General features: G+C 41.1%; 1 protein-coding gene across 2 annotated transcripts in view; it reads left to right on the top strand.

Annotated features, from left to right (window-relative positions):
- SAMD3 (sterile alpha motif domain containing 3) overlaps positions 1 to 22,384 on the top strand; it is a 73,507-nt gene that overhangs the window by 16,689 nt on the left and 34,434 nt on the right. For both annotated transcript variants that reach the window (XM_025383650.1, XM_025383651.1), the window contains 2 exons: positions 16,994 to 17,179; positions 17,432 to 17,516. In XM_025383650.1, the coding sequence (XP_025239435.1) occupies positions 16,994 to 17,179; positions 17,432 to 17,516 (271 nt within the window). The remainder of the gene's footprint in view (positions 1 to 16,993; positions 17,180 to 17,431; positions 17,517 to 22,384) is intronic.

The raw sequence follows: 22,384 nt of genomic DNA, 5'->3' as shown, positions 1-22,384 counted from the left end.
CAAGAAACAAAATTCCTCTCACAGTGAAGACAACGGGAGTTTATTGTAAGCAAAGCATTTCCCAGCATCTAAGGGCAGAACAAGTAAGTTCCCGAGCATGAAGAAACAGGTGCTGGAAAGCCAGGCAGAGAAGTGGTCCCTTCCTTTCTCACAGGTCGTCTGTCTCCATTCTGCTTCCCTGTCTAGTTGGCCTCATTTCCTTGCTTCTCCCTACGAGGACAGATTTATCATACTACTTCTGGCTGTTCTGCTTCCCTCAAACTGCCTGGCATATGACTGCCTTGCCCTAGTACCAACTCCAAAGGAAATTCTGCCTATAAACAGCTCAGGTCCTCCCAGCCAACTGACTCTGTCTTTCAGTGTTGCTTTGTTCATGGGCCCAGCTTGAATCAGGTGTCCCCTCCTGGGCAATCAGCTGTGTGGGAGGAGTGGCCCATAAAGGCAGGGTGAAGTACCTATTTTAAATATTTCCCCTATGGCCCTGCCGTTTATCCAGGGCTGTGGATTGAGAGGGGGCAGAAGATTCTCTCCCCTCCAATGTCCTATCTCAGATGGTGGCTCCACCGTCCAACCCTGTGAGCCAGATTGTTAGAGCCACTCTTGGTCCCTTTCTCCTGCCCCTCTGCCTAGGGCACTCTTCAGTCGACAGTTGTTGATTAAGGGCCTACTGTATGATTTTTGTGTCATGGTGTGTAGTTCCCTTCCTCTGCTCAACATCCTTCTACAGAAAGCCTCTGGTGACATTCCAGGCCAGGCACGGAGCCCTTCCTCTGTGTATAGTACCATCTACTTATCTCATGCTTGACTTGTAAACTAGCTAATGAAATTGATCACTTTAAAGTTTGTATTCTCTCATTAGACTATAAGTGCTTCAAGGACAATGACTATTTTTTTGGCTATTGTAAACCCGGCATTTAGCTTGGCTGCTTGCACATAGAGGCTCAATAGGAGCTTTAAAATGGAACTTGGAGCCGGGCATGGTGGCTCATGCTTATAATCCCAGCACTTTAGGAGACTGAGGCGGGTGGATCACCTGAGGTCAGGAGTTTGAGAGCAGTCTGGCCAACATGGTAAAACTCCGTCTCTACTAAAAATACAAAAATTAGCCTGGCATGGTGTCGTGCACCTGTAATCCCAGCTACTCGAGAGGCTGAGGCAGTAGAATCACTTGAATCCAGGAGGCAGAGGTTACAGTGAGCTGAGATCACGCCATTGCACTCCAGCCTAGGTGACATAGTGAGACTCTGTCCAAATAAAATAAAATAAAATAAAATAAAATAAAATAAAATAATCTTGGGATGTGTGAGCCAATGAAAGACTGAATACACTTTCATAGGAAGGGATAAATATTTGAATAACATCAATTTTTTTAGATATTTTAATACAATCCATATGTTAAATTTTTTTTTTTTTTTTTTTTTTAAACAGAGCCAAACTCCAGGGGTCTATAAGCCATTCATCCATAACAGGCTAGAAATCCGAAGGTGTTTGACCACAGGGCTTTCTTGAAGCCAGCCTTTTTCAAGAGGTAGAGAGGGATGGGGAATAAGTGCCAGCTTTTGGAGTCTCACATATTGGGTTCAAATCTTGACTCCTCCATTTGCCCACCAAATGGTTTCTGAACCATGTCTCCTGAACCTCAATATGTAGTCCTATGAGGTCCCAATGATAGAACATATTAAAGCACCTGGCAGCTGTTACCACACCTCGCAAACTGGCAGTTACCATTCTTGTGGGTTTTTTTTTTTTTTTCCTGTTTTCCCTGAAGTGAACATATCCATTCCATCCAGATTGTTTGCTGACCAAAAAAAAAAGCCTGGAAATTCACCTGACTCTAGCTCTTGGAATGGCTCTAACAGTAGTGAAAATGAGGTGTGTGTTCCAGTGGGTGAATTGGGTGTCCAAGCAAACGCTAGAGTGCTGTGGCACATTGCAGTTTTCTCCAGTGACAGCAGATACTGTGCTCTTTAAAAAAATTTGTTTGATACAGGGTCTCACTCTGTCACCCAGGCTGGGGTGCAGTGGTGCTATCTCAGCTCATTGCAACCTCCACTTCCCAGGCTCAAACAATTCTCCCACCTCAGTCTCCTCACTGCAAGCATGCACTGCCACACCCAGCTAATATTTGTATTTTTTATAGAGAGAGGGTTTCAACATGTAGCCCAGGCTAGTCATGAAGATACTGTGCTCTTTACTGAATTGCTTAAATGCCCTTTCTGGAAGAAGAGATTAATAGGTCCCATATTCATCATGTGCTGGTGATTTTTGGGGAAGAGCTTTTTTTTTACAATGTTATTCTTTTTTTTTTTTTTTTTTTTTTGCCTATCCTGTTTGAAACTGTTCACCTCTCTTTTATAGCTAATAAGGCATGAAATCAGATAAACAGGTAGAGGCTTCCTAAATGCTACTTTCAAGACTGCTCACTTGAATTTTAAATATATGTGTCCAGATGTTTTGCTTCTGTTTTTGGGTATAATTATAAATTAGTCATGGTTTCATGCATATTTAAAAATTATTTTAATGACAAACTTTCTTTTTGTTCTCGGTCTGGCCACTGCAATGAAATGGTGTAGAATAAGCCAATCCTTCTGCCTTTGCTCAGTGATTAAGGCAAATGTCAATGGATTTCAACACATCTGATATATTGTTTGCAGGCTCTTCCACACGGGTAGTTCAGGCAAGAGGCCACACAGTTGTGTGTGCATCCAATACCAGTGTGCAATAAAGGGAAGCTGCAATGAAGTGTGCCAGCCTAGTTATGGGTTCATTAATGCAGGTTCCAATTAGATGTGTGATTTATCTACTCAATTCCTACTCCTCAATTCCTTTGTCCCCGAGGCCAAGAGCTCTGGGTGAGGGAATGATGAGAGGAACCAGTCTTATTCATCTATCCAGTCCCTGACACAGGTGATCAACAAATGTTCATTGCATGAAGGAACAGATGTATTGAGCATTTTCTGTAGGCTCTTGTAAATTGAAATATATGTGACCACAATAGATAATGCAAGAGCCTTGTAGGAAGACACAGGGGTGAGATGCAATATCTTGAGATCCATTGTCACTCATGGTGATTCAATTATAGAGCTAAAGGGCAGATGGTCTGGGAGAGCAGTAAGTATAGATATTAGACCAGGATGTCAACCTGCTAATAGCCAGGGTTGGTAAGTCTGGAGATGAAGATAGGCAAGTATTTGAGTTTAGTTTTAAACCCTAGCTCTGTCATTTACCAGCTGAGTAATCTTGGACAAGTTATATAACCTTACTAGGTCTTACTTTTCTTATCTGTAAAATAAATAGAAGAATGAATTAATTTATGAAAAAAACTTAGGAGCTCATTAGTTTTACCTATTGTTCTTGTCTGGGCAGTCACTAAGACACAGGGTCCAAAGAGATTTAAAAAAAAATTCTGCTCTCAATTCTAACAAGTGGTCCCAAAGCAGAAGCAGCTCTAGGAACGGCAGGTAGACCAGCAGTATCTGGAAGCCTTCCCAGGACTCAGGGCTCCAGGCAAGAGGAGGGTATGTTTCAGGCCTCCCAGAAGGCCTGGGACACCTGTTGGTTGTTGCTGTAGAAAACAAAACAGAAACAAGGTCTATGAACCAATATGTACCATGAGGTGAAGAGGGAAGTTTCAAGAATCTGATTAGAGAAGGCCAGTTACTGCTGAGCGGGGCGGGTAGGGGGGCATCAAACACCACACAGGTGTTGGATTGACGTGTTTAGATCTGAGTCCCAGGACAGTGGAGCAAGGATCTGAGGGTGAAATGCAAGATCCCATCATTTTGTACCACTTGCATGTGTAGAACCTTATGCCTAAAGGTTCTGTGTTGTGGAAATATTACATACTAACTCTATTCCTTGATTAGAGATTCCCAGCATACAGTAATGTAGTAATGTAGGCTTTGAGAAGTCCTATAGTAAAACAAACAAACAAAAAAACCAACTTAACTTTGTTTAACCCGGGATTCTCTTTGTGTAACATCTATTAACATTACAACAAAACACCTTAGGAAATACTTATTTAAAGATTCCTTACCTAAATCAGGATTCATTCATTCATTCAATATGTAAATCCTTACTGAGTGCTTACTATGTGTGAGGCACTGTTGTAGGTACTGAGGATACAGTAGGGAAAAAAGACTGACCAAGCCTCCCACTTTGCAGAGCTCACCTTCTAATGTGGGGAGAAAAATAAATAAATATAACATGAGATGATAAACGTGCTTAAATGCTATGAATACCAGTGATGCAGAAAAGCAGGAGTAGGAACAGAGAGTGAGCAGTGTGTGTGCACGTGTATGTGTCAGTGTCCAGGAGAGCTCTGTTTCAGATGGGGTTCTCAGGGAAGTCCTTTCAGCTTTGACTAGGTGATATTTGAGCAGGGACCCTAATGATGTGAGGAATATTGGCTTTGAGCTAGAACCAAACTTTCTCTCAGGGGAGGATATCTGCGGACCCAGCCAAACAGGAATTACAGAATCAGGGGAGATTGGGCTGACTTGATTGATAAAGAACCTTGACTCCTGGTCATTTCTGTTAAATGTATTATTAAGTCTTTATAGAGGTCCAAAATAATCTTGATTTCTAATCCTGTTTTTCTTTTGTTCAGTCCAAATCACTGACTATACCCCATGCGCTAGGTACTATGTAGACATGGAGTTGGGGGTGGACACTTTATTCCTTTCCTTGGGGAATTTAGAGTCTGGTAGGCAAGACAGATATGTAAGCAAGTACCTGCAACACAGAAAAATATGCCAAAAGAGAAATGCAGACGTAACACAGAGAGAGGGAGAAGTAAGACTTTCTGGGAAGTAAGCGTGGCGAAGACCCTTGGGGAAAGGCTTCACAAATACTGAAGAGGGATTTTGAAAGATGATTAGAAATTTATCTTAAGGAAAATGAAGCTGTTGAAGAAAAGGATGTTTACAGTGTGTGCAAGGTTCCAAACACCTGAAATCGCATGGAAGATTCTGTTTGGATTATTTTCAGAATGTGACAGAGACAGAGAAAATGGAGTTGCTGTAAATGGTGATACTCTGATAGAGAGGTAAGGAGGGGAGTTCTATGCCATGCTGAGCATCTCTTAATTTTGCATATTAGATTCATCTAGTGGACTTGCAGGAAAAATACCAATGCCCTAAACTGATGATTCTCAAATTCTACTGTACTTATAAAACACGGAGGAATCTTGTTAAAACACAGACTCTGATTTAGTAGGTTGGGGTGGGGGCTGGGATTCCGCAATTCTTAATGCCAGTGCTGTTTTAAGACCATTTTTTGTTTTCGTTTTTGTTTTTTTTTTTGAGATGGAGTCTCGCTGTGTTGCCCAGGCTGGAGTGCAGTGGCCGGATCTCGGCTCACTGCAAGCTCCGCCTCCCGGGTTCACGCCATTCTCCTGCCTCAGCCTCCGGAGTAGCTGGGACTACAGGTGCCCGCCACCACGCCCGGCTAGTTTTTTGTATCTTTTTAGTAGAGACAGGGTTTCATCATGTTAGCCAGGATGGTCTCGATCTCCTGACCTCGTGATCCGCCCGTCTCGGCCTCCCAAAGTGCTGGGATTACAGGCTTGAGCCACCGCGCCCGGCCTTGTTTTTGTTTTTGTTTTTGTTTTGAGAAGAAGTCTCACACTTTTGCCCAGGCTGGAGTGCAGTGGCGTGATCTCAGCTCACTGCAACCTCCGCCTCCCAGGTTCAGGAGATTCCCCTTGCCTTAGCTGGGATTACAGGCACCTGCCACCATGCCTGGCTATTTTTTTTTTTTTTTTGTATTTTTAGTAGAGACGGCTATTTTGTGTGTGTGTGTGTTGGCCAGGCTGGTCTCAAACTCCTGACCTCGTGATCCACCCGCCTTGGCCTCCCAAAGTGCTGGGATTACAGGCGTCAGCCACCACACCCAGCCAAGACTATGTTTTGAGTAACAAAGCATTAGATGAATAAGAACTTCTGGGGATGAGAACAGCATCGGTATTTTCCTTTTTTTAAGTTCCACAAGTAATTCTAATGTATAATGAGAATTGAAAACTACTGCTGTACGTTAGGAAATAATCAAAGAGATTCAGTGATTTGATCAGGTACACATACTTTTCATCATTTATTGTGGCAGTGATGTAGAGAATGGATTGGAGAAAAATTAGAGGAGGAAGACCCATCAAAACACTAAAGTTCAAGCAAGAATTGATGAAGGTCTAAACTAAGATGGTGGTAATGGCCATAAAAAGGATGCTTAAATATAAAATCAACAGGACATGGTGGGTCTGTTAATGAGGAGAAGGGGAGAGTTTGCTAGGTGGTAAACTTTCTCCTGTACTTCTGGCTTGTGTAACTAGCAGTGCTATCAACCAATATGAGAAACCAAACATGAGTATAGCATTGCGAAGAATATGACCAACAGTTTATTCAATAGAACTTAGTGAGATGAAAAATAGGGATTCTGATAAAGCTACAGCTTCTGCTCACTCTTTTCCATATTAACATTTCATATAAGAAAACACTCAACAGAGTAAGTCTAAACAGTTCAATAATGCCACCACCTCCCAAAGAGAGGCCCTCATCATTTTTGTTTAAAGACCCAATTTTCTGTATTCCTCAGTAGCTACCAAATGTCCTTGCTCACTTTGATTGTTGGTGATAAATTAAACACATTTTAATACTTATGAACTGCAAAAATAGCACTACTGAACCATTTTGCAACAACTGAGTATGTCATGCCTCATTACTTTTTTTTTGGCGGGGGAGGTGTGGGGACGGAGTCTCACTCCTTTGCCCAGGCTGGAGTGCAGTGGTGTGATCTCAGCTCACTGCAACCTCTGCCTCCCAGGTTCAAGCGATTCTCCTGCCTCACCCTCCCAAGTAGCTGGGACTACAGGCGTGTTCCACCAAGCCCAGCTAATTTTTTTTGTATTTTCAGTACAGATGGGGTTTCACCATGTTAGTCAGGATTAACTCTATCTCCTGACCTTGTGATACACTCACCTCGGTCTCCCAAAGTGCTGGGATTACAGGCGTATGAATGAGGAAGAAAAAAGGAAAAGAAGGACTCAGAGGTGATAGCTCTGTGAGACTTGTTGATACATGTGTCATGGTGGTAGATAAGATAAAGGCTGAGTTTCTGAAACTTTACATTTCTGTCAATACCAAGAGGAATTGGGGAATGGGAAGATTTTTTTAAAACTTTTTTTTTTTTGCTTCATTTTTGATGAATTAGGGCTTCAAAGACTCCCGAGGCCTTGAATCTCACATTGGGGCCCAAGAACATGGAGGGTTTGTGGGACATCTGTCTAACTTTGCCAAGACATGGTGCCTGATGCTGGTCACATCTCTCTTTTCTTTGGACTTGATTATAGATTCACACATGCATTTCAGACATGTAATTCCTCTGGAAATCTCATAAATGTATTGCCAGGTGTGAAAGCCCTGGGCTATAAAACATAAATTAAAAGCAAACATCAAAATTATAGGAATGTGACTCAAACGTTTTTCTGAATTCACAGTGGGTGCCATCAGTTGCTGCAACAAAACAGCATTCTCTTCATAGTTTATAGGTGCTTTGAAGTGACACTGTTCAATATTTTCAGAGACAGCATCTCACCTTGTTCATTGGCATGTGTCTCTCTATTGGGCTCTTCAAAACTTCTTGTTTACTTTGTTTTTTTAGCAGTAGCTACTCTTGCCAAGGTAAAGCAGGAAATTCCCAGGTTACTGGCATAATTAACTCAGAAGCAGAATTTCTGGTTCGTCTGTAATTTGGTAAAATTTGTTCCCTGTTTGGAAGGGGTGTGCACCATAATATCTTCTGTCCTAGGATAAAATGACAGCAAATTCTTTAAATAGATATCTAAGCCTCCACTGGCTTCTTCCTCTTCTATGTCCCCAAAACATTTCAGGTTTGGGATGTTGCAGAGATCACATGCCATTTAGCTTCAGAGTTGATAACATAAACTGGGTATCCCAATCTATACCATTTTCAGTGTATAAAGTCTGCAGGCTTGGATGTAGAGAGGAATTAAATGAAAATGGAATGCCACAATACACCTACTTGTGGGACACAATTTCTTTCAGTTCAGTCCCTGGAGAGCAGCATAGTTTCACTGCTTTCTCTCCCAGTGGTGGGAGTACTAATAGTACTGCAGGTGGCACTCGAGATGAGAAGACCAAGCCCTGTAGCCAGGATGTGTGTTCTTCAAGGCAAAGGATTCTGCTCGTCCCTTATTCTCCTCCCTGGAGGACCAGAAAGCAATACCATTTTACAAGACTAGGAAAGTATCACAGTTCCTCAAAGCAGGAGATTGTCTCCAAGTGGGTGCCCTTGGAGAAAGGTACAATTTGCGCCCCAAAATTTGGGAAAACAGGGATGATTTATGAGCTATGACGCTAAAGGTCAACCAGGGTTCAGCTGAGTGCGATATGAACTCTCTCCTGGGTCCCATAAAGCCACATGGGGTGTGACTGAAGCCTGGTGAGATGCTGAGAAAACAGCTTTTGGAGGGTTTATGTTTGGTGTGTTTGACCTTTTTGTAATTCTCCACAGTCACAGTCTAGTTCTCAGATACCTTTTGTGTTTCCAGAGGATTCCACCTCAATCCCCAGATCTGCCTCTCTAGCCTGCCTCACTGGTTTTCGTATCTCAAATTTATGGGCTTAGTGACCTGGCACTTCTCTTCACTCACCACTTGACTTGGTGCCTTGCTAGTGAGTGGTTTCTTTGTCATGAGTGGGCTGTTTTAGCATAACAGAGAGCTCCTTTTTGAAAGGGAACAATTTTACGTCTGAAAACACAAATTTAGGCTAGATGTGGTGGTTCACATCTCTAATTCCAACACTTTGGGAAGCCAGGGCAGGAGAATCACTTGAGGCCAGGAGTTTGAGACTAGCCTGGGCAACACAGCAAGACCTCATTTCTACAAAAACAAATTTAAAAAATTAGCTGGGTGTGGTGGTGCATGCTTGTAGTCCTAGCTACTAAGGAGGCTAAGGTGGGAGGCTCCCGTTGAGCCCAGGACTTTGAGGCTACAGTGAGTCATGATTGTGCCACTGCACTCCTGCCTGGATAACAGAGAGAGACCCTGTCTCTTAAAAAAGAAAAGAAAACACAAGTTTATAGAACTACAGACTATCTTTATCAGTCATAGAATGTTTTCTTTGATATTTTTTATCTTTCTCAAACATTCTGAAATCTTTCTACAATATTTTTGTCACAGACTATTTCATTCAACAAGGACATAGGAAAATCAAGACAGATAAGGAGACTAGATGTAGTTGAGTGCTCACGGGGCCAGCATTGGACCAGGCCAGGTCGGGGATTCAGATGAGGGAACCACATGCGTGGCAGGAGTGTGGCAGTGAGTAAAACCCAATGGAGAAGAAGGCTTGAGATAAACCTAGAAGAATGAGGGCAACTGAGGGCATTCTAGGTAAGTGAAGCAACAGCGAACACATGCATAGCGCATTCTGGAGATTTAGTAAGGCTTGTGTCTGGACTGGATCTGATAATTCACAGTGTGTAGTAGATGATAATAAGAGAGTACAAAAACTCCTAATTAGTAAATACGAAGAATTCAAATTTGGGATTTTAAGAAATTACAGACCATTGAATTTTATTTTTCTCATAGAATTTTAAAATCCTATCACCTGTTTTATTTGTAGGAGTAAAAAGAGAAAGAAAAAATTCCTTTAAATTTAAGTCAATGAAATTGGAAGCACCAATTTCAACAAAGCAAGAAACTGTGGCTCTGTTAAAAAAAAAAAAAAAAAAGGAAGGAAGCAACAGTTTTAAACTCTTAAGCTTCCTCCAATTCAAAAAGAAATGCTGAAGCTTTCTGGTTTGGAAATTGAAGAGCTTACTTTTTCCCTAAGGCAATATTATCCACTTTCATGGGGATTAAATAACTGCCAAACACTGAGTAGCTCCAAAAAGGGATTTAAATACAGAGAATGGACTCAGAGTTTTCCTTCCAAATGCGAATATTTACATCCAAATATGTCAACAAATCATAGTTATTTTCCTCTTCCTGGGGAGCCCCAGGAACCCAAAGAGATGATAATTAAGGAATGAGCCTGGCTCAGGTTATCCTTAGAAATAGGAAGCCGTAACTCTCCTCTCAGGGAGACCACATACTGAAGATGTTATTGGTCAAAGAGACTAACATAGTAAATTCTCACTGCATAGTAAACTCTCACGGTGTCTAATTGCTGGGGATAGAGGAATCCTGAATCACCTATGTCGCTCAATACATATATGGGTTACATTGTCCGCACACAGGAAGATTATCATGCCTATGACAACTGGAAAATGTGAAATCGTGCAAAAGGCAGATATCTAGTGTAGTCAAGTGCTGAATGTGAACTTGCAGATCTTCTATATACTTGATCTTTAAACTATGGGACTTATAAATTTGAAGTTATAGTTCCACGTTGGTTGCCAGTGATGTTTCAGTACCAGGAATAGTGTTTGAAGTTGGACATGATTATGGTGTCAAGCAAGATTGGCTTATTTTGCTTGGACCTTGGACCATGTCTTGGTTCCAAAAGTAGCCCTGGAAGCCATTGGCCAGTTCTACCTGCCCCCTCCACTGATTAAATCGGTGTTTATGTTAAATTGGATGATGGATCAGAGAGGAGAAGGGTTTATGGCTGTATAGGGGGATAAATTGTGAGAACCTGAAATTAGAAAAAATGAGCTACTTATTTTTTTTTAATCCCTTTTCCCCATGTTTTTCAGGTTGGATCATTTCTGTTGATCTGTCTTCAAATTCAGATGACTACTTCCTCCTAAATCTCCATTCTGCTATTAATCCTATCTAGTACACTTTTCAATTTCAAATTTTGTATTTTTTTTTCTTCTAAATTTCTATTTGTTTCTTTTAAACAATTTCTATTTCTCTGCTAAATTTTCCTGTCATTTCAGTCATTCTGGCATACAGTCCTTTAATTCACTGAACATTGTTAGAATAGCTGCTTTAAAATCCTTGCCAACATCTGGTTCATCTTAGCATCACATTCTAATGATTATCTTTACTCTTGAGGATGGATTACATTTTCTCGGTTTTTTTTGGTATATTACATAATTTTGGATTAAATATGAATGTTACAATGTGGAGTCTCTTGAATCTGTTGTGTTCGCCCAAAGAGTGTTGACATTTTGTTCTAGGAAACCACAAAATTGGTTGGACTCGCGTGGAAAACTCAGTCTCCTGGGTGTCGGTTAAAATCTGTTGAGTTCTTTTATCTTTAGTCCAGTTATGCATGTGTGTAGTTCAGGATCATCCAGAGATTTGAACAGTTTATATACAGATTGTGGAGTTTTTCCCTCATTAGTTCATTCTTTTCTGGGGTTTTCCTCTTCTTTTCCACATATGCGGTTGCCCGAAATTCTGCCCTCAAGTCTTGGAGTCCAGAAATACTACAGGGTTTTCTATTTGAGTTTTGGCAGCACATGGTGAGGCCTGCCTCCAGGCCAAAAGCCATGAAAAGGGAACCTCATCAAAGGCCCAGTGTCTTCCTCTTGTTCTAAGTGTGGGCTTCTTTTCAAAACCTGCATTCTGTTTTTCACCTTTCAGTGTTTTCAGTTAGTTTTTTAAAAATGTGTTTAATGTTTATGGTTAATGTTTGCGAGATAGCTGGTCCAGTGGGAGCTCATTAAGCCATTCCAGCAGAACTCTGCTAGGAGACTATCGAAGCAGTCCACATTTGAGTGGCGAATACTTGGATTAGTGTAGTAGCATGAACCATGGATATAAGTAAATAAATACAGAGATAAAATGTAGGGAAAATTTCATGACACTTAGGAGTGAAAAATGAAGGTAAAAGAGACATCACGATGTTAAACCTGAGTTGCTAAGAGAAACGGGTACAGTAAAAGAAACAAGGAAATTGGAATTCTGTGTTAGTCCACACATACCGTAGACTTTGTGACCTAAACACAGACGTTTATTTTTTGGTGGTTCTAGAGGCTGTAAGCCTGAGATCAAGGCACTGACCTCTTCCGTTTCTGTTGAGGACCCTCTTTTTCACTTGCAGATGGCTACATTTTCTCTCTGACCTCACATGGCATACAGATATTTTAAGAATACTAATCCCGTCATCTCAGGGCCCACCCTTATGATTTCATTTAACTAAATTACTTCCATAAAGGTCTATCTCCAAGTACAGTCACATTGGAGATTAGGGCTTCAACATATAGAATTTGAAAGGAACACAGTTCAGTTCCTAGAACATGAGAGCCTCGTTTTTGGGGGTTTTTTTGTTTGTTTTTTTAAAGATTATTAATTATTTTTGGATTTGTTGAGTATAAGATAAACAATGTACAAGTTGTTGTTGGAGATCTAAGATGGAGCATGGAGAACAGATTATTGATGATAGATTTACAGTGCATCAACATAGAGCTCAGAGCTGAGGTCATGGGGCTGGGTGAGTCTCTGAGGAAGAAAGCAGAGAGCAATACAGAGGATTAAGGGGGGAGGAACCCAGCCATGTGCAAATTCTCACAGAAAGTAAAGGAGGTATAAATCAGCAAATAAACAAGTTGTCAGAGAGAACAGAAGAGAGGCAGGAAAATGAAACAGTGTCAAGGAAGATAAGGAAGAAAAGGGGTGTGAGGAAGTGGTCAATAGCACTAAATGCAGTTACAAAGGTCTTATAAAAGGCTGTGGTCAAAAGGCCCTGCATTGGTCAATTAGGAAATCATTATTGATTTTTGAGGAAGCAGTCCAGGTGAGGTGATTGGGAAGAGAGTCAGGTAAGAGAGGTTAAGGAAAAGCAGAATGAAAGTGATTTGAAAGACATGCCTAGAGCATAAATGGGGAGCCAAATCTACAGGGTAATGAATGCAATCACGGACCAGTGAAGTGTCCATATCTTTGCCCAGACCAAATCAAATTCAGCCCTGCTTAGATAGCTACTTCTTTCAGATGTCTGGTTTATTCTTTCAACAAAAAATCACTGTATTATCAACTCTGCTAAGCAATGTTATATACACTGGAGATTAAACAAATAGTCCCCGCCGTCATGTAACATCTGTGTTTCTTCTGCTCTCTACCAACTGCTGTTTTGTGCATTCAGATTTTTCTTTAGAGAGCTGGTGCTCACCTGAGCCCGTTCTTAACAGAGCCATCTTTCCTGCCCTGTGTGAGCCTCATCAGAGTATACCATATGCTCTTTGGAAGTAGGGTAAGAATTGGATATTTTTTCACTCTTACTAAAGTTAGAAAATGTTGGAGAGTCAATTAGCTTTTTCATGAAAACACCATCTAATCATTTTTTAAATTAGCACCTAATACAATAATGATATGGCCAATTATCAAATGTGTTGTCTTAACTTTACTGTAAGTTTTATTTTATTACAAATATAAGCTCTACACATAAGCTGAGAGTTTACTAAGCAGTGAACTCTGAATCAGTTAGCCAGGGGCCAATTATAGGCATTAACATGTTTTAAAAGCTTCCTGGTTGATTTTGCCGTGCACCCAGGATTGAGATACTTCGGGCTAGATATCTGTTGTTTTGTGGTGCTGATTTTGTCAAAGAGCCTGGTTCTGAGGTGGGAACAGTAATATAACCGGCCTTTGGGTTGAACTGCCGTCTGCTCTCTGCCCTTACTTTTGACTGACTTATTTTGGTGTTCTGCCCAACTCCAGCTTAATAAAAATATTATGAATAATCTTAACCCCACAGTAAAGCTTTTTTTTAATCCAGTGCAACTATAATTTTACAGATGAGAAATGATTTTGCCTGCAGTTATCTACTCGCAAATTAGAATGTATTTTTAATTTCTGATGAATCACTTTTCGTGTGTAATACTCATTTTGACTGGCATTAGGTGGCATGGGTTGGTTTTTAGTCAATTCCAGAGTATCTTCTTACATTGTTTTAATGTAAAGAAAATGAAAATTTGATGCTTCTGATCTTTCCTAATACATTACTCTATTTAGAGCAAGATGGAGTATCTGTCTTCTTGGATCCTTTATGTGTCTAGCTACATTCTGGATGTTTGAGAGAAATAATACCATGCAGTATAGTCTCTGCCCCGACACTGAAAAAAAAAGGGGGGGAAGTATGTAGAATAAAAAGACAAACAGCGTAACGAGCTTTATTTTATAACACTGGAACATTGAACTTATCTCTTGAGGTGGTACTAAGTAACATAACAACTTCAAAACCTGGACCTAGCAGGCAGCTAATTTAGCTACTTGAAAATTATTAGGAAAAAAGAGATAGATGTTAAGATTACTGAAACCAGCTTAACACCTGCCAAGTTACATCACTTTTAAAAAAATGCTAGGAAAGGCTGGGCATGGGGGCTCACACCTGTAATCCCAGCGCTTTGGGAGGCCAAGGTGGGCGGATCACGAGGTCAGGAGACTGAGACCATCCTGGCCAACACGGTGAAACCCTGTCTCTACTAAAAATACAAAAAATTAGCCGGGCATGGTGGTGGGCGCCTGTAGTCCCAGCTACTCAGGAGGCTGAGGCAGGAGAATTGCTTGAACCCGGGAGGCGGAGCTTGCAGTGAGCTGAGATCGCACCACTGCACTCCAGCCTGGGCGACAGAGCAAGACTCGGTCTCAAAAAAAAAAAAAAAAAAAAAAAAAATCCCAGGAACGCACAAAAGACATCCAACAAAACTGGCCATTACTGTATATTCCTTGGTCTCAGTAGATACAGGAGGGGTAATTTGGCCATGGGAGAAAGAAACAAAGTAATAGAATATGGAAGAAAATGAGGATTGTGAAAGAGTAATTGGCGTTTAGTAGACCCCCAATAAATGCTGGTTGAATGAATGAACAAAATGAAAGAGAAACATACTGGAAAACAGATTGGGCTACAGCAGAGACTTAAATCTGGAAATTTCCTGTTGTGGTATTAAGTTATTGGTGTGCTTATCTTAGCCAGGACAATTTCACCACTGATATAGTGGGGACCGCCAAAGGGGGGAAAAAGGAAAGGGAGCTTGTCATAAAAAGGGATGTCAGAGTGCTTTCTCCTGTGTGCTTGATTCTCCATATCGCATTATAGCTCGTGCATTCTTATAAAGGATGACCTAAAATGCTAAAAGAACCCTAGCCTTTCAAAATTCATCTGAATTTTGGGCTCCATGGATATCTGAAAATTAACCTACTTAGGCCAACTTAGGAAATCTTCCTGTTGTCTTCTACTTGGCTTGCCTCTGTTTCTTTACTTCCACCACAATCAATCCTATTTATAAATGGGTTAAGAGCTACATAGTGCCTTTGATTCAATGTTAGTTGGATACTTTATTAATATTATAGAGTCTTCATTTTGCACACTCAGTGGTCAGTCACTAACTTTAAGGCTTGAATGTTGTTCTGATAATTTTATAAACAGCGTTATTGATGTTTCATTTACATAGCATAAAGTTCACCCATTTAAAGTGAACAAGAGGCTGGCTGTGTTGGCTCATGCCTGTAATCCCGCCACTTTGGGAAGCTACGGCAAGAGGATTGCTTGAGCCTAGAGTTCGAGATGAAACTGGGCAACATAATGAGACCCCACCTCCACAAAAAATAAAAAAAAATTAGCTGGGCATGGTGGCACGTGCCTGTAGTACCAGCTATTCGGGAGGCTGAAGTGGGAAGATTGCTGGAGACCAAGAGGTCAAGGCTGCAGTGAGCTGTGATTGCACCCCTGCACACCAGCCTGGATGGCAGAGCAAGACTCTGTCTAAAAAAAAAAAAAATTGGCTGGACGCAGTGGCTTACGCGTGTAATCCCAGCACTTTGGGAGGCCAAGGTGGGCAGATCACGAGGTCAGGAGATTGAGACCATCCTGGCCAACATGGTGAAACCCCATCTCTACTAAAATACAAAAAATTAGCCAGTGTGGTGGCACACACCTCTAGTCCCGGGTACTCGGGAGGCTGAGGCAGGGAAATCACTTGAACCCGGGAGGCGGAGGTTGCAGTGAGCCGAGATTGTGCCACAGTACTCCAGCCTGGCAACAGAGTGAGACTGTCTCAAAAAAAATTATAGTAAAAAATAAAGTGAATAGCTCAGTTAATTTTAGCAGCTTTATATGCTTGTACAACAAATAATCACTACCCATTTTATCCACCTTCAGCCCCAGGCAACTCCTGATCTGCCTTCTGTAGTTACAGTTTTTTTCTTTTTTTTTTTTTTTGAGACCGAGTCTCGCTCTGTCGCCCAAGCTGGAGTGCAGTGGCGCAATCTCGGCTCACTGCAACCTCCATCTCCCGGGTTCAAGCGATTCTCCTGTCTCACCCTCCCGAGTAGCTGGGACTACAGGCGCGCCACCACACCTGGCTGATTTTTTTTTTATTTTTAGTAGAGAGGGGGTTTCACCGTGTTAGCCAGGATGGTCTCAATCTACTGACTTCGTGATCTGCCCGCCCCGGCCTCCCAAAATGCTGGGATTACAGGCGTGAGCCACCACGCCTGGCTGTAGTTATAGTTTTCTGTAGCCCTTCATAGAAATTTCATCTGGATGGAACTGGAATATCTGTTATTTATATTTAATTTAGAAACTAAGTTCACCTTATCAAAATAGGCAAAGACCAACTAAATTAGGTGGATCTTGTATTTCATTATAAACAGCAGCAGAATAAATTAATTAGAAGAATTTTCTTAACAGGTGCTAAGACTTTATGGTAGGCCTCATTTGCTTTGCTGAATTGCAATGTATTTTCTTTTTGTCAAGTATGTTGTCTAGTTTTGAGCTATGCATTACATTTTCTCTTTAAGAAAAATGAATTTGTATGCATTTCAGCTTCAGGCTTTATTCTAAAGTCTATATTATTATGATTTTTTCTAAAGAATAAATATGTGTTGTGTGAATGGACAAAGACACTTAATGAGCCTTCAAACATTTGTGGATGGATGAATGGATGGAAGATAGCTTGATGACTTCCATATATTTGGGTCTCGGAAAAGTTGTTTATTTTGTAAGTTCTCAGGATGTAGCAAATTAATAAATTGCATATATTTGGAATAGAATTTCATTCTTTGTGTGTTTTTATTTCACAGAAGAAATGTGAAACATATTCTAGCTAGAAGCAAAGCATTACAATGGACGAAGTCCTATGTTTTACCAGAGTTTCCCTATGATGTCAAATGCATGTTAGCAGAGCAGAAGTGCCCGGATCACAGCATGAGGATAAGGATCATTGAGTTTCTCCAGGCCGACATGACTAAGTATCTGGAAGGCTCACTGTGAGTGACAACAGGACAGGCTTGCTGCTTTGGGAAAGGGTCTGTTTCGGAATAGAGTAGAATTCACGTGGAATCAACTCTCTTCAGATTGTGGATGACATATTGGTAATAGGTCCCAAATTGCCCAATATTTGAATCTCTTTTTGTTATGTAGAAAAATGTGAAGAAAAATGAGTGTAATTTAGACTCATCTTAAAGGAAGGAATGTGGGCTGCTTGAAGTGAAACATATCCTTCTTGTTTTGGTGAACAGGTACCCCAGCACCCAGCAGTACAATGACGTAGTTAATGCCCTGCTGCAGGCCCACCCTTTCCTGGATGAGGACGGCTGTGGCTTTGTAAGTGACCACCTGGCACCATTCTGTTAATTTCAGACTATCTTAAAATAATAGCCTTGTGTTGCCCAGTAATTTTATGCTTCATCCATCTTTTCTTGATGTCTCTCTCTCTCTCTCTCCCATTCTATGTATCTACGTCTATCTGTTTCTATTTTTCTGACTCTTTTTTTGTCTCTTTGGTCTCTCTCCGACTTTGTTTCTGTCTTTCACTTTTTGTTAGTCCATGCTTCTTTCTTGACTTCACGCGCGCGCTCTCTCTCTCTCTCTGTCTGTCTCCTTGTCTTCCCTTTTTCATAACTTCTTGGTCTCTCTCTGTCCTGTGTTTCTTTGTCTTCTTTGTCTCTCTCCATCATCATATTGCTGCCCTCTCAAAACTTGAAGCTCAGTGTAACAGAGCTGATCAAGAGTTGCCTAGGGCTGAGGGTGGCCAAAATGGACAGTGATTATGGTTGCACAAGCATATAAAGTTGCTAAAATTAACCGAGCTGTTCACTTTAGAATCTTTTTTTTTTTTTTTCTTTTTTTTTTTTGAGACGGAGTCTCGCTCTGTCACCCAGGCTGGAGTGCAGTGGCCAGATCTCAGCTCACTGCAAGCTCCGCTTCCCGGGTTTACGCCATTCTCCGGCCTCAGCCTCCCGAGTAGCTGGGACTACAGGCGCCGCCACCTCGCCCGGCTAGTTTTTTGTATTTCTTAATAGAGACGGGGTTTCACCGTGTTAGCCAGGATGGTCTCGATCTCCTGACCTCGTGATCCGCCCGTCTCGGCCTCCCAAAGTGCTGGGATTACAGGCTTGAGCCACCGCGCCCGGCCCACTTTAGAATCTTAAGGGTTTTAAAGGTTAGGAAGGGTCTTTAGGAGATGTGACACCTAGAAAGAGAAAGACATGGCTGCACCTGCTTCAGAGCTGTCATCAGGTGTTTCTTGCCTTCTCAGACCCAGTGGAGCTGTTGTCTGGCTTTGAGGTCCGGGCCTCCAACCTTACCTGGCCCTGTCACATCTCTGCTGTCCTGATGAAAACAGAACCCCAGGATACTTTGGGGCAGCAGTTCTTTGTTTTTTAGTTTAGTTTTGTTTTGTTTTTTGAGACAGAGTCTCGCTCTCTCACCCAGGCTGGAGTACAGTGGCGCGATCTCAGCTCACTGCAACCTCTGCCTCCCGGGTTCAAGCAATTCTCTGGGGCAGGAGTTCTAACCTCTGGTTGCACATTAGGATTCCTAGAGATTCAGGTTGAATTAATTTGAGGATGGGACACTGTCATTAACATTTTTTAAATTTCCCAAAATTATTCTAATGTACAACCAGGGCTGAGAACGACTGCCACTGACATTTCAACACAAACTTTGCTGTTTGAACTTGCCTATCTCCTGGATTTCAGAGACCAGTGTCTTCATTGCACAACAATGTAAATATAATTAACACTATTGAACTGTACCTAAGAATAGTTAATAAAAAATTGATTTTTGACGCTGTAACTATATGAGTTAAGGAACAATTACAAACAGCTATAGCTATGTATAGGTAGCTATGTAAAGGTAGACTGTCTGTTATTTCCTGTATCTATATGTCATGTGCATACACGTTGGTAGTCATATCTAAAGAAGACAGATGTCTTTTTGTACTTTACTGTCTCAGATGTTTGTGAAAAGATATTTTTTTGCTGTGCTTTCTTAAGGACATGGAATTTCAGCAATTAATTCCAAGAACAACAAAGGATAAATGCCAATATCTATGCATATAAGGACATTTTAAGGCTGTTTCCTCCCTCCCTCCCCTCCTCCCATCCTCCATCCTTCCTTCCTTCCTTCCTTTCTTCCTTCCTTCCTTCCTCCCTTCCTTCCCTCCCTCCCTCCCTCTTTCTTCCTTCCTTCCTTCCTTCTTTCCTTCCTTCCTTATTTGTATTTACCCCTCCCTCCCTCCCTTCCTTCTTTCTTTCTTTCCTTCCTTCCTTCTCTTTTTGTATTTTAAAGAAAAGGTTCATTATATATGGAGAGAATCACAGAATTTTCTCAATGGGAGAGGCCATTAAAGCTTTTTTTCACCACTCAGACTGAGGAAAGATGTTGTATACCATGTCTGGAAAAATAGTAATTATTGAAGCCAAGATTAGAATTCAGGTATTCTTGCTTCTAGGATGACATCCTTTCCAAAATATGCCGCTGCATATAACGCATACTACAGAAGAAATTGAATTTCCTCTAAAAAACAAAACAAAACGAAACAAAAACAACAAGGCAATGACAACAACAATACTAAACAAACCTGGCACCCCAACATTGACAATCATGTCAATATGGCTGACAAAACTGAGTCTCAGAATTTCTTCCACACTCGAGATACATCTACCGACTTAATATCTAATCAGTGTTACTGTGTATAGAACTTGTGGGTTTTATTTGTTTTTTTTGTTTTTTTTGAGATGGGGTTTCGCTCTGTCACCCAGGCTGGAATGCAGTGGCGCTATCTCAGCTCACTGCAAGCTCTGGGTTCATGACATTCTCCTGCCTCAACCTCCCGAGTAGCTGGGACTACAGGTGCCTGGCACCACGCCTGGCTAATTTTTCGTATTTTTTAGTAGAGACGGAGTTTCACCGTGTTAGCCAGGATACAACTTGTGTGTGTGTTTTTTTTTTAAATTTACATTTATTGTTTGAATAAATTACATATTTATATAGTTCAAAATTCAAAAACTACAAAAGGGTATAAATAGAAAAGTTTCCCACCTGCCCTTGCTTCTCCAGCCACCTAATTTTCCTCCCCAGAAGTAACCAATGTTATTAGAGTCCTTCTAGAGAATCTTTGCATATACGTAAGCAAATCCATATTGATCTAATACTGTTTGACCTTTAGTTTCATGGTTATCAAAGTGAGACACATACAAAGTAACAAATACTGCTTTCTTTGCTCTTGTGCGCATTTTATCCACATCTGTTCCCAGTGACATTCACTAAAGACCAGTTAACTGATAAAGAGACGTGTGCAAAATTGCTTAGCAGATTAGGGCTCAGATTTGCATCTGGTGCCTGGATGGATGTTTACCCAAATTCTCCCTGCAAAAGTGTATGAGGTTGTGTTTCTAATGTTACAGTGGAAAATGTACAAAATTTCAGAGAACATTAATGGGAGGCAGGGGTGGAGAAAGAAAAAGAATGCACAAACTTGGTTATTTTTAGGGCTAAGTTTATTTTTAACTCTTTATTTTAAAAAATTTTGGGCCGGGTGTGGTGGCTCACACCTATAATCCCAACACTTTGGGAGGCCAAGGCGGGCAGATCACCTGAGGTCAGGAGTTCGAGACCAGCCTGGCCAACATGGTGAAACCCCGTCTCTACTAAAAACACAAAAATTAGCTGGGCATGGTGGCAAGTGCCTGTATTCCCAGCTACACAGGACGCTGAGGCAAGAGAATCACTTCAACCCAGGAGGCAGAGATTACAGTGAGCCGAGATCGCGCCATTGCACTCTAGCCTGGGGCACAAGAGCGAGACTTCATCTCCAAAAAAAAAAAAGAATAAGGACAATCTCTTATATAACCACAATACCATTTTTATACCCAAGAAAATTAGCAATAATTGCATAATATATACAATCCATATTCACATTTCTCCAATTTTTCAAAAATGTTTTAAAAATAATTTTTTGCCATGATATCTAATTGAGTATTACGCATTGCATTGGTTATTATGTCTCTTTAATTTCTTTTTGCCTAGACAGTCTCTCCAAACCCTTTTTTATTTTTCCGCATATTTGCTTTTTGGACAAGTCTAGTCCAGTTGCCATGTAAGGTGGTCCACATTCTGCGTTTGAATGTGCAAAGGGTCTGCTGGTGATGCTGTGGACTGCTTCATATGTCACAACAGGGGTCTGCAATTTCAGGGCCATTTTTTATTTCAGAGTGGTTGACGGAGAGCTGTCTTCATGTAGAACTTTCTACACCCTCTCTAGCTGGAAACGTGGAGGAGAGGGATGATTATTCTGTAACACAAATATTTCCTACTGAGTCTGCCTACCTGAGGCATCTGTGTAAGTAACTCACGGTGTCAGGCGTATAGCAGATTCTCAGTAAATACTCATTGATTGAATACTCATGTGGAAGATTGTATTTGATTTGTCCTTTTTCTGTTCCTATCAGACAGTTAATAAAGAGAGACAGGAGAGCCTAGAAAGAAGAAATTGGCAATTTAAAAATGTCCTAGTCATTGATTGCTGTAATACCTCCCACCAGGTTCAGCATGTTTAGAAACCCTTCAGAGCTGTAGGAAACACGTGGAAAAAAAAATGTACTGTACTTGCACTAGTTCATATTTCATGGCTAAGAAAAATACAAGCCGTTCTTTTTGTCTGTTCTGTTGTAAAACAGCAATGGTAAAGTCCAAGCTCACAAGCACGCCTGTGGGAGGTGATAAGGCATCTCTGACTCATGCATACCCGGGAGCTTAATCAGTGCTGCAGCCGTACTCCAGCCCTCAACCACTGCCTTTCTTACTAGGGCTGTTGAAGGACTTTACAAACAGCACTTGAGTTTACAGATATCTTCAATGAGTAACGACTCACTTGAGTCTCCCAAAAAGCCAGTGCACTTAATAGGACATATCTTATTTTTCTGTTTTATAGTTGAAGAAACTGAAATTAAGAGGGGTTACTTGGCTAATATGTATTCAGGCTAGCTACTTGGACCTGCAGTCTTCCCAACTTAGGCTATGGTGCGTTCAGGGATTACTCTTATTGGGACTTACAAACCATATAACAAGGAATAGCAAAATCTAAGTGCCAAACATTTGGCTAATGTTATTTTGGTGGCATTCCCATTGACCTGTGAAGAAATAGAGCTTAGAAAACGCGCCCAAAGCCACTCAGTGACATACCACTC

Source organism: Theropithecus gelada, chromosome 4 (assembly GCF_003255815.1).
Source record: "Theropithecus gelada isolate Dixy chromosome 4, Tgel_1.0, whole genome shotgun sequence".
NCBI lineage: Eukaryota > Metazoa > Chordata > Mammalia > Primates > Cercopithecidae > Theropithecus > Theropithecus gelada.
The sequence above is the reverse complement of the archived record's forward strand: the minus strand, read 5'-3'. Positions and strand labels throughout refer to the sequence as shown.